Source organism: Mesocricetus auratus, unplaced genomic scaffold (assembly GCF_017639785.1).
Source record: "Mesocricetus auratus isolate SY011 unplaced genomic scaffold, BCM_Maur_2.0 Super-Scaffold_4256, whole genome shotgun sequence".
Classification (NCBI taxonomy): domain Eukaryota; kingdom Metazoa; phylum Chordata; class Mammalia; order Rodentia; family Cricetidae; genus Mesocricetus; species Mesocricetus auratus.
In genome coordinates this window covers 46,653,472-46,669,521 of record NW_024429182.1, presented here as the reverse complement: position 1 = coordinate 46,669,521, position 16,050 = coordinate 46,653,472, and the positions used below count along the sequence as shown (strand labels likewise).

The following is a 16,050-nucleotide window of genomic DNA, read 5'->3' as shown; positions in this document are numbered from 1 at the left end:
GCCCATTCTTTGCCAATTTGCTCATCATCCCTCTCTCTCTGTCACTGGGTTCCTTGGGTTCAGTTCAGTGCTTAGATGTGTGTTTGCCTCTGCTTCCATCAGTCCCAGGATGAAGGCTCCCGGATAGTTATAGACATCAAGTTCATTATCAGGAATGGGCATTCGAGGTGGTCCTTCCACTATTGCTTAGCTTGCCAATTGATGTTATACCTTTAGATCACTGGAGGTCACTCTGGTGCCTGATCTGTCTTCGATCCTATGATTCCCTCTTCCCCCTATTCTACCCCCACCCCCTCAACTTCCTGTTCCCCCATGACCAACTCCCTTCCTCTTTACCCCCTCTATTCTTCCCAGGTCCCACTACCCCCCTCGCCCTGTTCCCCATCCATTCAGAGGATCTTGTCTCCATCCTCTTCTCTTGGGTACTATGTATATATGCATATCTTTTAGGTTCTTTCCTGTTTCCCAGACTCTCTATCTGTGGAAGTGCAGACTGGCACTATCCTGATCCATATCTAAAATCCATATATGAGTGAGTACATACCATGTTTGTCTTTTTGCGACTGGGTTACCTCACTCAGGATGGTTTCTTCCAGTGCTATCCATTTCCCTGCGAATTTCAAGATTCCATTGTTTTTTTCTGCTGAGTAATACTCCATTGTGTAAATGTACCACATTTTCTCTATCCACTCTTCAGTTGAGGGGCATCTAGGTTGCTTCCAGGTTCTGGCTATTACAAACAATGCTGCTATGAACATAGTGGAGCAGATGCCCTTGTTGTATGAACCTGCCTCATTTGGATAAATGCCTAAGAGTGGAATTGCTGGGTCTAGTGGTAGATTAATTCCCATTTTCCTGAGGAATCTCCATACTGATTTCCAAAGAGGCTGTATGAGTTGGCATTCCCACCAGCAGTGGAGGAGTGTTCCTCTCTCTCCACATCCCCTCCAGCATAAATTGTCTTCGGTGTTTTTGATTCTAGCCATTCTGACAGGAGTAAGATGGTATCTCAGAGTTGTTTTGATTTGCATTTCCCTGATGGCTAAGGATGTTGAGCACTTTCTTAAGTGTCTCTTGGCCATTTTAGCCTCCTCTACTGAGAATTCTCTATTTAGCTCTGTACCCCACCTTTCAAGTGGATCCTTTGGTGTTTTGGAGACTTGTTTCTTGAGTTCTTTGTAAATTTTGGAGATTAGCCCTCTGTCAGATGTAGGGTTAGTGAATATCTTTTCCCATTCTGTGGCCTGCCTTTTTGTCTTTTTGATTGTGTCCTTTTACAATAGCCAAAAACAGCATCAAATATCTGGGGATAATGTTAACCAAGGAAGTGAAAGACCTGTATATCAAGAACTTTGTGTCTTTGAAGAAAGAAATCAAAGAAGATACCAGAAAATGGAAAGATCTCCCATGCTCTTGGATTGGTAGGATCAACATAATAAAAATGGCAATCTTGCCAAAAGCAGTCTATAGATTCAATGCAATCCCTATCAAAATTCCATCACAATTCTTCAAGGACCTGGAAAGAACATTAATCAACTTTATATGGAAAAACAAAAGGCCCAGGATAGCCAAAACATCCCTATACAATAAAGGAACTTCAGGAGGCATCACCATACCTGACTTCAAGCTCTATTATAGAGCTATAGTCCTGAAAACAGCTTGGTATTGGCACAAAAATAGGCAGGTAGACCAATGGAACCGAATCGAAAGCCCTAATTTTAACCCACACACCTATGAACACCTGATTTTTGACAAAGAAGCTAAAACTCTACAGTGGAAAAAAGAAAGCATCTTCAACAAATGGTGCTGGCATAACTGGGTACTGGTATGCAGAAGACTGCAGATAGATCCATGTTTATCGCCTTGTACAAAACTTAAGTCCAAATGGATCAAAGATCTCAACATACATCTAGCCACACTGAAACTTTTAGATGAGAAAGTGGGAGATACTCTTCAACGAGTTGGTACAGGAGACCACTTCCTAAACATAACACCAGTGGCACAGGCACTGAGATCAACAATTAACAAATGGGACCTTCTGAAACTAAAAAGCTTCTGTAAGGCAAAGGTAGACTATGTTAAAGAGGCCAAGGGACACAATCATAAAACTTGTGAAGGCATTTTAGTGATGTGATTGTTAAATATTACAACCTTCAAAAGATTGTCATGCAATAAAAGGATAGTGTATCATCATTTGTGTCTCAGAGTAAAATTTCATATTGTTTATATTTGTAAACATCATATACATCCTTAAACAACTTTGAATTTAAGTTGAAAAGCTACCCACATAATGATTTTTTTATAAATATGGCTACAATATTTGTTTTGAGTTTCATTTGATATTTTGTTTTTTTCCTCCAAGATACTACATATATTATTACTACTCCATTAACAGTAATATTTGTTTAGTGGTAGTATCTTATGTTTTACTGTGTTCTAACAATGAGGCAGAATTCTTAATGATTTAAACATATCAAATTATTACATTCTTCAAACACTCTGATGAAGGACACTTTTCATTGGTATTTTAAACTGAGGCACAGAAAAATGTCTACTCACCCAGTGTTTCTTGATCTGTGGGTGGGTAAATCAGGAAGAAAGTGCACACAGATCAGTGACAGAGACTATGTCCTGCTCAGTCATAGCATGCTACCTCTCAGGATGCTTGTGTGGTTTCAAAGCACCTTTAAAAACACCCACAAAAATTATGCAACCTAGGAAAAGCAGGAAGCAAAATGATCATTTTTCAAATTAACTAAATAAATTCTTAAGTCCTTCATGTTTGTTGAATGGGATTATTAAGAGAAAGCATTTCTCTTATTCTTTGTTGCAGTTGTAGGTTGTTTAGTGTAGTGTTCATTTGGATGGTGTTGAGTTTTATATACTTTTTGGGAATGTCTTTCAAAGATGACTGTTTTCTTTGAAGAGTCAAAGGATGAATATATTTCTTTAGATCTCAAATGGATTCCAGCTGAATAGATGAATATCTCATGTCTCACCATGGTACACCCAAAAAGACAGTGATGTATCATTGTTTTCAGGCAATTATACAACAAGACAGGAAGATTATACATATTCATATCTATTATTTCCTAGTCACATAGCTTATAGTGCTTCGTTAACTTGTATCTAACTCTGGAATGACAGTTATGAAAGTCAGAGTACTTAATTACTGAAACAAAATTTCAACCCAACTGAGAATATGTGATTGAAACTTTGAAGACTCTTGAGTGGTCATTTAGCATATCTGAGTGCTGTTGGGAACTAACAGATGCCATGCAGAGGGCTCTAGTGATTACATTGAAAGGATATGGTAAGATTATGGCATTATTGGGAATCCTGCATTAGTAGTGAGATTATGCAGATAATGTCATTTGAATGACAGGAGTTCTCTGTAATGAATTCCTATTTATCAACAATATATTTACTTTCCTATTTGTTTGAACAGGTGATACACAATTTCAAAATGTCATTTGTGGAGAATAGCACTAAGGTGACTAAGTTTACACTTTCGGGATTGACTAACAACCCGGAGATGGAAGTCCCCTTGTTCATAATATCTCATCTATCTCATCACACTGATTGGGAGCTTAGGCATGATTGTGTTGATCTGGCTGGACTCCCATCTCCACAGTCCCATGTACCTTTTCCTCAGTAATCTCTCTCTGGCAGACTGTGTTTACTCCTCAGCTGTGACTCCAAAGGTGATGGCTGGACTTCTCACAGGGGATAAAGATATCTCCTATGGGGGATGTGTTGCTCAAATGTTCTTCTTTGTGTCTTTTGTCTGTGTTGACTCTTTCCTACTTGCTGCCATGGCTTTTGACAGGCGTGCTGCAGTTTACAAGCCTTTACATTATGCCACTACCATGACTACTAGTGTGTGTACTTACATAGTGATTGGCTGCTATGCCTGGGGCTTTTTTTGTGTCTGCTCTACATACTGGATTCACCTTCTCTTTTTCCTTCTGTCCTTCTAATGTGGTCCATCACTTTTTCTGTGATATCCCTCCAATTCTGGCTGTTTCTTGCTCTAATATCTATGTGAATGAGATTGTGCTCTTTATCCTAGCCTCATTTAATGTTCTTTTTGCTCTGATAGTTATCTTGACCTCCTATGCATTCATACTCATTGCTATCCTGAGGATGCGCTCAGCAGAAGGACGGAAGAAAGCCTTCTCTACTTGTGGATCCCACCTCACTGCTGTGACCATATTCTATGGAACAGTAATCTTCATGTACATACAGCCAAGTTCTAGTCATTCTACAGACAATGACCAAATAGCATCTGTGTTCTACACCATAGTAGTCCCCATGTTGAACCCTGTTGTCTATAGCTTAAGGAATAAAGAGGTTCATAGTGCTTTCAAGAAAGCTGTTGAGAAAATGAAGACTTTGTTCAGTTTCTAACCTTTTAAATTATGTATTTTTGAAAATAATTGAGCCATATTTTGAAAAAATACTGATAACAATTTAAACTTTTCATCTAAGTATTATTTTTGTTTTTCACATTTTGTTAAAGATTACTTCCTTTTGTTGACGACCATTTTTATTTACGAGCAAGAGCTGTGCTTACCTTTAGTAGTTGTTACTTGGAACTTGCTAACAACATAAAGTTACAATGCTGAATTGCTGCAAATCTGACAGTGTGTATGTATGTGTTTTCTTGCTTCCTTCTCTCCCTTTCAAGAAGGAATGACACTTCAGCAAATACCTTTTAAAATGTGCTTCCACTGACTTAATCTAGCTCAGAACAACGTATCTCTTCCTAAGTTTCTTTATTATCTGTTCTAGACATGGTCTCCCATAGACCAGATTAGCTTGACCTTCACCACATAGTGAGTGTTAACCTCGAAATCCTGATCTTCCATTTCCAGTGTGGATTGTAGTTGTGAGCCATCAAGCCTGGCTTATGTGGTGCTGGGGATAGAACTCAGAGCTTCCTGCATATTGGAAATGCCCTTCACCTAACCCTGACCCAGAAAGACAAATATAATTTGTAATCACTTGTAAGTGGAGATTATACATAAAGCAAAGGACAACCATCCTCCAGGCCACAACCCCAGAGAATCTAGGTAACAAAGAAGACCCTAAGAGAGACATACATATATCTACCTAGGAAGGGGAAAAAAGACAAGTTCTCCTGAGTAAATTGGGAGCATTGGGAGAGGGGTGAGGATGAAAGGGGAGAGAGAAGAAGAAAAGGGGAGTGAAAAAATGTATAGCTCAATAAAAATAATAAATATAAAAGAAAGAAATGCCCTTCACTAGCTGCGCTACATCCCCAACACTGTCTTTTTAAACAAAGAGAAGTCTGTCAATGCATATAAAAGAAACAGGAAGCTCTCAGTGTAATTCAGAGTATAAATTAGAAACCCTGACTAGGTTAATAGAACAGCAAACATAGTAAAGTTAGTCATTTTATATACAAAGACAGCTTTTCAGTGCCTTGACGTGCTGACTTGTTACTTTTTTCCCCTTTCCTTTCTGTTGTGATGTATTTTGATTTTGGAGACAAGAGTCTCACTATGTAGCCTTGGTTGAACTGGAGCTCTTGATGTATAGCAGGCTGACTTTGAACTCACAAGGACCCCTTTGCTTCTCTCTCCTGTGTGCTAGCTTGTCAGCACTTTATTTTAATCCAGGAGACTTAAAAATCTGTATGATTGTCATTTATCTATTGTTGTATAACAAGCTTTCTTAAAATTTAATGTCTTAAGACATGATTAGTATTTTATATAATCATATGAACAATGCAATTCTTCTATTTTCATTCATGCTCACTCATGAGGCTCTTTATATTATGTAAGGTCAACTGAGCTTGAAGGCCCATGACTAATACTAATAAGAGTGAAACTATCGTAGGCCTTAAAGCTCAGTTGACCTTTTATAATATAAAGTACCTCATGGGTCTGACTTAGAGTTTATGTATGATGAAAGAGTTACCAACTCTTGGGGAAAGGATAAACAAAGGATTTGTGGCCATAAGATTATGACTCCAATCTGGTGACATTAGAATAATTTGGCTGAACTAAAATAAAGTAAAATACAGTATTACAAAATAATCTATTTCTCAAATATCAGAAGCTAGTGTAGCAGCGTGAAATGCACTATTCTGTATGCCATGACAATCCTCCCATTTGTAACGAAGGTTCTGTTAAAACCAGAGACATATTTATGGAAAGAAAAAAAAAACATGTCACAGAAACCCACTATTCCTTTCTTTGGTAAGCCAAGTGTTTGTGTTTCCTTTACTTGAAGTTCTATGAAGAAGCCTACAGAATGTAGATAGTTTTCAATAGGATGCTGAGCATATATAGCCAACATTTGCATAACCTTTCTTGGTGGACTATTCTCAGAAGCCAATTTGTAGGCTCAGTAGACTCAGTCTAGGTACCCTTCAACAGATGGATGGGCAAAGAAAATATGATATCATGCACAGCACACTTCTATTCATCCCCAAATAAGAAAGACATTATAAGGAGAAAGAATGGCACTATAGATCACCAGTTTAAGAGAAATAAGCCAGATTCAGAAAGAATTATCACATGGCTTCTTTCATGTGGTGAAGTTAGTATAAAATAAATAATAAAAATAATTGAAACAGTAGATTTACTTCTTAGGAAGGGTATGTGGCAGGGCAGGATCTAGAGCAGGGGAACTTGTGAGTCTAAGCAAATTGGACACAACTAGAGCAAAATAGATTTATAAATGGAAATGTCATGGTGGTACATAGTATGCTAAGTGATATTTAAATGAATAAATTGCATGTAGAAGAGCCAAATTATAATGTATATAGGACAATTTTTTACTTTAGCAATTTTCATTAGTATCTAATAATTGTATACAATGCCGGGTATAATTATGACATTCCTGTTTATTACTTGAATGGATTTTTGACCATATTTCTCCCACTATTATTCATTATTAGCTACATTATCCCTTGTTCATATATAATGTGCTCCCTTCTATTTTTATGTAGTTTTACTTCTAAATATTACATCTGTGAGAAATGTCTTGGTGAGAATGGTTTATTTCATTTACATGATTGATTATTTTAACATAGAAATGACATGAATTACTCTTGCTGTATGGTTGAACAATTATCTATCATCTATCTATCTATCTATCTATCTATCTATCTTCTATCTATCTATCTAATTTATCTACCTATCATCTATCAATCATAGTTTATTATTTTGATTACTGGCACTACATCTAATTATATAACTCAGCTATATTGAACAGATCATCAATAAACATGGTTTTGAAAATATGTTTATAGCGAGCTGTCTTTGTTTTGGGCCAACTCATACCTAGGAATAGTGTATCAGAATCATTAATTAGTTTTACTTTCAATGACTTTTAAACAATTTCCATTTTAGTGGACACAATAATTTACATTCCCACCAAAAATTTGAAATGATTCTATTTTTAATTTGATTTTTTCTGAAATAGACAATATTTAGCTAAAAGAAATAATAAAAAGTAAAATATTTTTAATTGAATAAAAGCAGACTCATGTGCATGATTTTTTAGAGATACATGAATAAACATCTTTTCATCCAAGAAAAGGTACCATAGTCCCATTTTCATCAGAGAAACTTCATCCAGTAACTGATGGAAACAGATGTAGATACCCACAGCCAAACATTAGATGGAACTCAGTGAATCCTAAAGAAGAGGGGAAGAAAAGACTGTAGGAACCAGAGGGATCAAGGACACCACAAGAAAACCCACAGGATCAACTAACCTAGGCTTGTAGGGACTCAGAGACTGAGCTAAGTAGAAAGTTGCATGAGACTGATATGGGCCCTCTGCATATATGTTACAGGTGTGTAGCTTGATACTCTTGTGAGACTCTTAACAGTAGGAGTAGGGATAGCCTTTGACTACTTTTTCAGATATTGGGACCCTATTACTCATACTGGGTTGCCTGGTCCAGGCTTAATACAAGGGGAGGTACCTAGTGTTACTGCAACTCTATATGCAATGTTTTGTTGATATCCTTAGGAGGCCTGCCCTTTTCTGGATAGAAATGGAGAAGGAGTGGTTGATTGGGGAGATGGGCAGTTGGAGGAAGGACTGGGAGGAGAGGAAGGAGGAGAAACTGTAGTCAGTATGTAAAAATAATACTAAATCATTAAAAAGAGAGACAGAGAGAGGATCCTAGCAATGACCAAAAGTACTTCTATCAAAATCTACCTTGATGTACAAGTGAGTACATTGTAGGCCCTTATAGGAGCTCGATGAGAAGTTACTTATAGTAGAGAATTGTGAGAGACTCAAAGGCAGCTGCATGACTGGAATTTACTCAAGCATAGATGAAGACAAAAAGCTGAATACAACTTGCAGAGAGCTACACGTCTCTCTTCCCCATGCCTTTGCTATCTGCTTATATAACCTAGGGCTGGGGACTCATGCATTTGGTAACTTTCTAAGCTTTGTGAATGATGTAAACTCAAACATTTGTAAGTTTTGTTAGCTTACCAAATCTAATTAATTTCCCCACTTTCTCTAAGAGGGACTATTTCATTTGTATGATTCAGCTACATGATAAAGAACACACACACTCTCTCTCCTCCCCCGCTCTCTCTCTCACACACACACACAAACACACACAGACACACTGCATCACACACACCCCATCACACAGACAAACACACATATGCACACGCACTCATGCACGCACGCACACACACACACACACACACACACACACACACACACACACACGGTTCCAGACAATGTAATATATGACTGTTCTTCCTCAACAAGATGATATAGGTAGGTCTCTATAGACCATTTAATTACTGCTTCTTTAGGTGAATAGAATGAAGGCTGGTGGATGTCCTCCTGGGCACCCATTTCTCTGTGGACTTTGTGAATGTTTCAGTCCTTTGAATTCAAGACATTCATGTGTAGCATCCAGGATGAATCTATAAGATCACTTTAGAAGGATGGCCCTGTGTGCCAAAGGCATTTTGGTGTTTATTGAAATATAGAAAGGTGCTATTTTTGTGAACTTTTATTTCACACTTGCATATTATTATGAGTTTGCAACAACATCCAGCTCAAACGAATGCCCAATTAAAATTGATATCTGAGTTCACAATGGTGTGCTTCTTCCTCTTAGTGTTTCTGGCCACTTCACAGAGTGCAATCAGAGACTCTTCTGTTTTCACTCTCAGCATCCCTATGTGACAGATTGGACACTATTTTGTAACCTCCTAATAATAATCACTTTTTCATTGTATTGGTCTGTCTCTGGGGAATCTCATTGTTCAACTAGTCATTAGGAAAAAACTTCTTCACCAGGAGGTTTGCTTATTTGAGAGGGACTTCCAACTGGATCTCAAGTAACACAGAGACACCTTCCTTAAAGAACAAGGTGGGTTTGTAGCTTAATCTATGTTTTGCTCAGAATGCAGAAACAGAAGATTTGGTGTATGAAGGTGCAGGGTGACTATTTTTCTGTGTAATAATCAGAGTTCAGCATTATGGTATCTAGTATCCTGTGTTCATATCTGTTTTTAAATCAGGAGTCTAGAAATCACAGCTGCTTTCCCTAATGGAGGAAATGGGTATATTTCCAAATAGAAGGTGCCAGCATTATTACAGTTTGAAATATGTTTTTAAGATAGTGTTTATAAAGTGGAGCATGCTCAGTAGGTGAGTTTTGATACACTATGCAAACAAATGAAGGACCGAATGAAGTCTATCTATGAATAACTACTTACTTGTTTGTTAAGTTATTTAGAATGTGTTTCTAAAGCAACATTCTTACAGAACTTTACACAATCAAGTGTTGTGTGAATATGGAATTTATAGCTATAAATACAATTTATATTGATACACAGAATATATATATATATATACACACATGTCAACATGGATATATTCATAGAATAAATAAAGCTTCCATGTACTCCTACTTCCCTTACTTTCAAGATTCAACTTTATGCTTCTTTTTGTCTTAAATAAATTAATATTTGCAAACATTAAGCAGAGAAGTGGCATAAAATCTGTGTTAGAAACCGTTACTAGCCAGGCAGTGGTGGCACATGCCTTAAAACCAGCACTCAGGAGGTAGAGGCAGGTGAATCTCTATGAGTTTGAGGCCAGCCTGGTCTACAAAGGGAGTTCCAGGACAGCCAGGACCATTACACATGAAAACCCTTTCTTGAAAAACAAAACAAAAAGACAAAAAGGAAACCAATACCAATAATAGCAGTGGCATTTAACACAATTTTTAAAAATTGTGTATTTCATCCATTATTTAATTTTACCATCCACTAATGGATTATAACTTTTCATTTATAAAATACTGTGAACAACCTGTCATATCCTAATTATCAAAGACTCACACTAGTCAAACTCAGAGAGAGTACAGTGCACTTAATAACACATGTATCACAGTAAATGTATTTCAATTATATTTAAGTGTTATTTCATTGACTGTTGTTCTCAGTTATGTTTCAAAAAGTATAAGCATAATATATTCTCAAAAAATTAGAGTCTATTTTGAGAGATTCTTAAAGAAAGACATGGACGCTGTCTATATGGAACATAATATAAGATATAAATTAAAAGAATATATTATCATAAAAATACCAACAAAAAGCATAAGAAGTGTTTCCTTCTTGGATTCTTCATGTGCAGTCTCAGAACAGTCATCATTAGAGATGCTTAAATTCTTATTGGGAGCTGCTCTTCAAATCACTGTTTATGAAGAGGAATTACAAGTATTTCTTAGGTAGCTTATTCACGTAAAAATGGACTGCCAGTGTGGTGTGTGCTGTATGATATGACAGGCAGATGAACATTAGGAAAAATCAAGAGGCTTCTCCGTTTTAATCTAGTATACAACAAATACTAAATTGTATGGGAATAAGTTTCTTCAAAAACTTTGAAGCATCTTATATCTTAAAGTTTTTTTCAGAGGAAAAAAGATTTTGGAGAATTTAAATGTTATTAAGTAAAAAATACTTTAGTAAAGTTTTTAAGTAAAGAAAACCTAAGTTTCAAAATGAGATATATCCTGAAGCTCAGGCACTTTTTGCTACCTCAAATTGGTTTAAATTTCCATAATTCTTGGATCATTCTGTACCTTTATTTGTTTCTCTGTTCTCTCTCCATCTTTACTCTTTTCAATCTCTATTCATTGTTCTTTGGTGCTGGGAAGTGAACCCTGGGTTTTATTTATAACAGATAAACTCCTTAACAGCATGCTCTGCTCCCAATCATTGTTCTTATTTACTTTAATTTTTTCATTTTTAGACAAAGTCTTGCTAAGATACTCAGCCTGTACTTGACCTCAGTCTGTCACCCATGTAGGAGTTAACTCACAGTTTTCTTGTTTCTGATTCCCAGATAGAATGGTGTTCTCTTATGTGTTCAGCTCTATTCTAAGTATAACGTGTCACAGAGAAATAACTTTAAAACAGCAAAATTTATTGCTTAGGTTCTCATGTTAAATTTAGAATGTTTAGATGCGAATCCATAAGAATTAGGATAACAGTGTCTGGCACCAAGAATAATGTTGCCAGTGTATGTTTAGAGTTATAAAGAATCGATGCATTAATATCCAGTAATGGATCAAGGAAGGGTTTATGGGGTCTTACTTACCCCTCACTGTTGAACTGTTAGTGCTAGATTCAGAAAAGAGATAGAATTTGCCTTCAGTACACATCCCCTGGTAAGCCCAGTTATGTTACAATGGATAGTCCTAATCCAATGCTCACGCAGATGGCCCTGGTTCACAAAAGAAAATTAAACGTCAAGAGGACTCAGGATAAGGAGGTAGACAGATCTCTCTGAGTTCAAGGCCACGAGATTGAATCGGTCTAAAACAGTTACAGATCACACGCCTTTAATCCCAGAACTAGGGGGTTATTAAAGAGAGAAGCAGGGTTTTCAGTAGTCAGTATGAGGCAGTCATTCTCCAGAGGAGAGGTTATAGTCTGAGGCTTGGTGAGATCTTGTGGAGACAGGATCAGCCCATTTAGCTTGAGGTAGAGGTAAGAAGATAGTGGCCAGCTGCTTTGAGTCCTCCCCAAATGTCAGGAATCTGGAAAAGGAATACATAGAGAGGAAGAAGGGTTGAGCACTGCCAAAAGAATGTAAGAAATGGTGACAGGGGAGATTAATAGGAATCACACACACAATAAAAATGTAGCCCTATCATCTTTAAGATCAGATATTTGCAGAGCACAGGAGATTTTCTCGTCCCATCTTTCCTATGAACTAATTTGAAGTCTCAGTTCTTTCCTTCTATGACCCAAATGGTAGTGGCTCTTCTGGGGGTAGTGACTGATGAATACTTTGAGGGTATATGTTGGAGAGAACATTAACCATGTATGCTTATGGATTACATGTAGAGCAAGAGAGTAAGATACCCAAAGCCAAGCTATTCTGGTATTAAATTCTTGTTTGCTGAAGGGTTTATCATATTTTCAGCAGATATTTACCCTGGATTTTATAAAATAAGGGGGCTATTTTATAATGGGATTATGTAGTCAAATAAGGTTAGTGGTCAAACCTGAACTTCATCAGGTTATGTTGTAGCACAAGATGGCATTTAAAAATTCCTGTTTGTTATTCTTTCTGAGACATTATCCTTGTTACCATTTAATATTTGTGAAAGTTTTATTTTACCTAAGCAAATTTTAATTAAAGTTAGATGATTATCTACATAAGCTGCATGAGTGATGGGGTTCAAATAATTTTTTCTTTCCCATTTTATCTATTCCAATAACATGTGCATACATCATTGTTGTTATTAATAACATCATATTTATTTAGAATGGTATAATGGTTGTTCACTGTGCATTAACTATACATTAACAGAATTCTGAGCAATTTAAATCAATGATTCATTATATTGTTTTCTTCCCTGCTCATCATGTGTTTACCTATGGTGACTGAACCCAGGGTCTCATGCTCTCTGGGAAAGACATCTGTCATGTCCTTTCTTGATCTTGACAGGTAAAATACAATATAAAAACGTTGTTCATGGCCAATAGCAGTAGAATGAGTGCTTTTATACTTTTGGGATTGACTGACAACCCGGAGATGGAAGTCCCCTTGTTCATAATATTCACCCTCATCTATCTCATCACACTGATCGGGAACTTAGGCATGATTGTGTTGATCTGGCTGGACTCCCGTCTCCACATTCCCATGTATCTTTTCCTCAGTAATCTCTCTCTGGCAGACTGTGTTTACTCCTCAGCTGTGACTCCAAAGGTGATGGCTGGACTTCTCACAGGGGATAAAGTTATCTCCTATGGGGGATGTGTTGCTCAAATGTTCTTCTTTGTGTCATTTGCCAGTGTTGACTGTTTTCTGCTTGCTGCCATGGCTTTTGACAGGCATGCTGCAGTTTGCAAGCCCTTACATTATGCCACTACCATGACTGCTAATGTGTGTACTTATATAGTGATTGGCTGCTATGTGTTTAGCTTAGCAGAATCATCTATCTATATTGGGTTTATCTTTGATCTCTCCTTTTGCCATTCTACTGTGATTCATCACTTTTTCTGTGATATCCCTCCAATCCTGGATCTTTCCTGCTCTGATATATACATGAATGAGATTGTGCTCTTTACCATGACATCCTTTAATGTCTTTTTTGCTCTGATAGTTATCTTGACCTCCTATGCATTCATACTCATTGCTATCCTGAGGATGCGCTCAGCAGAAGGACGGAAGAAAGCCTTCTCCACTTGTGCATCTCACCTCACTGCTGTGACCATATTCTATGGAACTATAATCTTTATGTATCTACAGCCCAGTTCTAGTCATTCCATGGACAATGACCAAATGGCATCTGTGTTTTACACCACAGTAGTCCCCATGTTGAACCCAGTAGTCTATAGCTTAAGGAATAAAGAGGTTCATAATGCCTTAAAGAAAGCCACTGAGAAGATGAAGTCTGTTCAACACCTAGTTTTAATTAGAGATTTATACAATTTACACAATTAATAATTTATTTATTGTGTAGCAGAAAATTCTTTCATTTACTGGCTAAAGGCAATGGTTTACTATATATACCAGTCATGACAGAAAAGCCCCTTTGCTTTGAGTCTGGGCTCACTCATGAGATTTTGTATGTTTATTACTTGGGTGTTCCAAGATAGTCTCATTTTATTTTATTGTTAACAATACTGGCTCTTTTCTAGACAATCTTTGTTTATCTGCTCTGGATCTCTCATCCTATAGTGCACAATACATTTGGCTTACTTACAATTTTAGGCAGTATTCTCAGAGACTGTTATGTAACTCATAGTCTTATTCAAATCTTAAATAAAACATGTATGCATCTCCTCCACAACTCTATACCAGGAAATGGCAGTTAAGCCTCACCAAGATTCAAATACGAAGAAGGAGATACTAGTTTTTGAGAAAGGGTGTGAGAAGAATTTGTCATTGTGAGGTGATTAGAGCTTCACTAGATCAGAGCTATTGTGGAACAACAATACTAGTCTGCTGAAGAATACAAAACATGTTCAATGTTCAGAGACTAAGAGGAGTTCGCAGCCTTAATTGGGACATACATATCAGACTCTCTTCCCAGGCCTTAAGGAACTTTGTGAAGGAGAGGACTGGCAGATTGTAAGAGGCAGGGATGATAGGCAACACCAAGGAACAGTGCTTTCTGGACACAGCATGGCATTTACATATATGCACTCTCAATGCTTTTGACAGCAAGCACACGATCTGCACAAGCTCAAGCAAGAAAAATACCAGCGTAGAGCAAGAAAGTGGACATGAAATCCCATCACTATCTGAGGAACTATTGGTATTTAGCAACTTCTGGGAGAAGGAAAATGTGTTTTCTTTAGCTATGTGTCTATGGGAAGATCAACTATACACCGGAGCTGGCCTTAATCACAAGACTATTTGGGGGCACACACATTGGACTTTATGCATTAGGAGACAGAAAAATAAAACCGAACATTTGGTGGGAAAGGATGAGAGAGGGTAGTTATGACTGGAGTTGGAGGAGCGGTGTCTATTTTCAAATATATCATATGAAAATATTAAAGAATTGATAAAAATATTATTTGAAAGTAACAAATAATATGAAGCCATATATAGTCATTCTTTCCCAAATAGCAGTAGCTCAGGCAGAACTGTAAAAATGAACTTTCTAGACTGCTATGTTTTAAATGATATGCTGGTATGGATGTCTATTCCCAGTGTCTCTTTCTGCCATCTCATAGAGAATTAAAAGCCTCTCTTCTTCATTTTTATAGTTCTTCTATGGGGAGAAAATGAAAAGAGATGGAAAATGTCTTCTTTAGCAATTCAGGTACTGGCTATACACACTGCTACTGAGCACAATCTTCTATCCAGAAGTTAATCTCACATTCATGACCAATTGCTATTGTCATCAAATGTATTGCTAAAATTCAAATATTGTGGAATAGAAAAATGTAGAGTTTGGTAGTAAATAGTCTGATAAGTAATATCTGATTCTGAACTACCAAACTTGATTTTTCCTAGACTTTGAGTAATTTCTTTAACATAGTCATTCTTCATCATTCCCACCATTCCCTTTTGCTAATAATCACTTAAGGTTTTTACCTTTGTCATTTAATTCACATAAATCTCAGAAATATATGCTTTATTAAACAAATATAATGATGTAATTTCTGTTTGAATCTCCTAAATCATATGCAATATTACAAAATCTGGATTTCCAACTTCATGTCAAAATTAATCAGAAGTGATAAAGAAGGTAACTTCATTTTGACCAAATGAACACTTCATCAACAGGAATTATGATTCTGAACATATATACTCAAACTTGGATACATCCAATACTATTCATTAGTCTAGAGAGTAACCTTAATTCAGTAATATCAGTAAAATTATATATCCTAGCTTAACTAACAGACAGGCTGCATAGACAAAAATGAACTGAGAAACAGTGGACATAAATAAAATCATAAATGAAATGGACATAATATTTTTACTATCATTATAGATTATTTAAATATGTTTGAAAGGTAAATATTGCTTTGGATGCAAGTGTGAGAAAAT

At 36.7% G+C, this 16,050-nt stretch overlaps 1 protein-coding gene and 1 pseudogene across 1 annotated transcript; both read left to right on the top strand.

Annotated features, from left to right (window-relative positions):
* The first annotated feature begins 3,466 nt into the window (after positions 1 to 3,466).
* LOC101840046 lies at positions 3,467 to 4,410 on the top strand (annotated as a pseudogene).
* Positions 4,411 to 13,014: 8,604 nt separating this feature from the next.
* On the top strand, positions 13,015 to 13,986 carry LOC106020832 (olfactory receptor 5B2-like). The gene has a single exon (XM_013110714.1). The coding sequence runs from the start codon at positions 13,015 to 13,017 to the stop codon at positions 13,984 to 13,986; it is 972 nt and encodes a 323-aa protein (XP_012966168.1).
* The last annotated feature ends 2,064 nt before the right edge of the window (positions 13,987 to 16,050 follow it).

Excerpts from the sequence above, each read along its gene's own strand:
- LOC106020832 (XM_013110714.1), top strand. The coding sequence starts at position 13,015 with ATGGCCAATAGCAGTAGAATGAGTGCTTTTATACTTTTGGGATTGACT.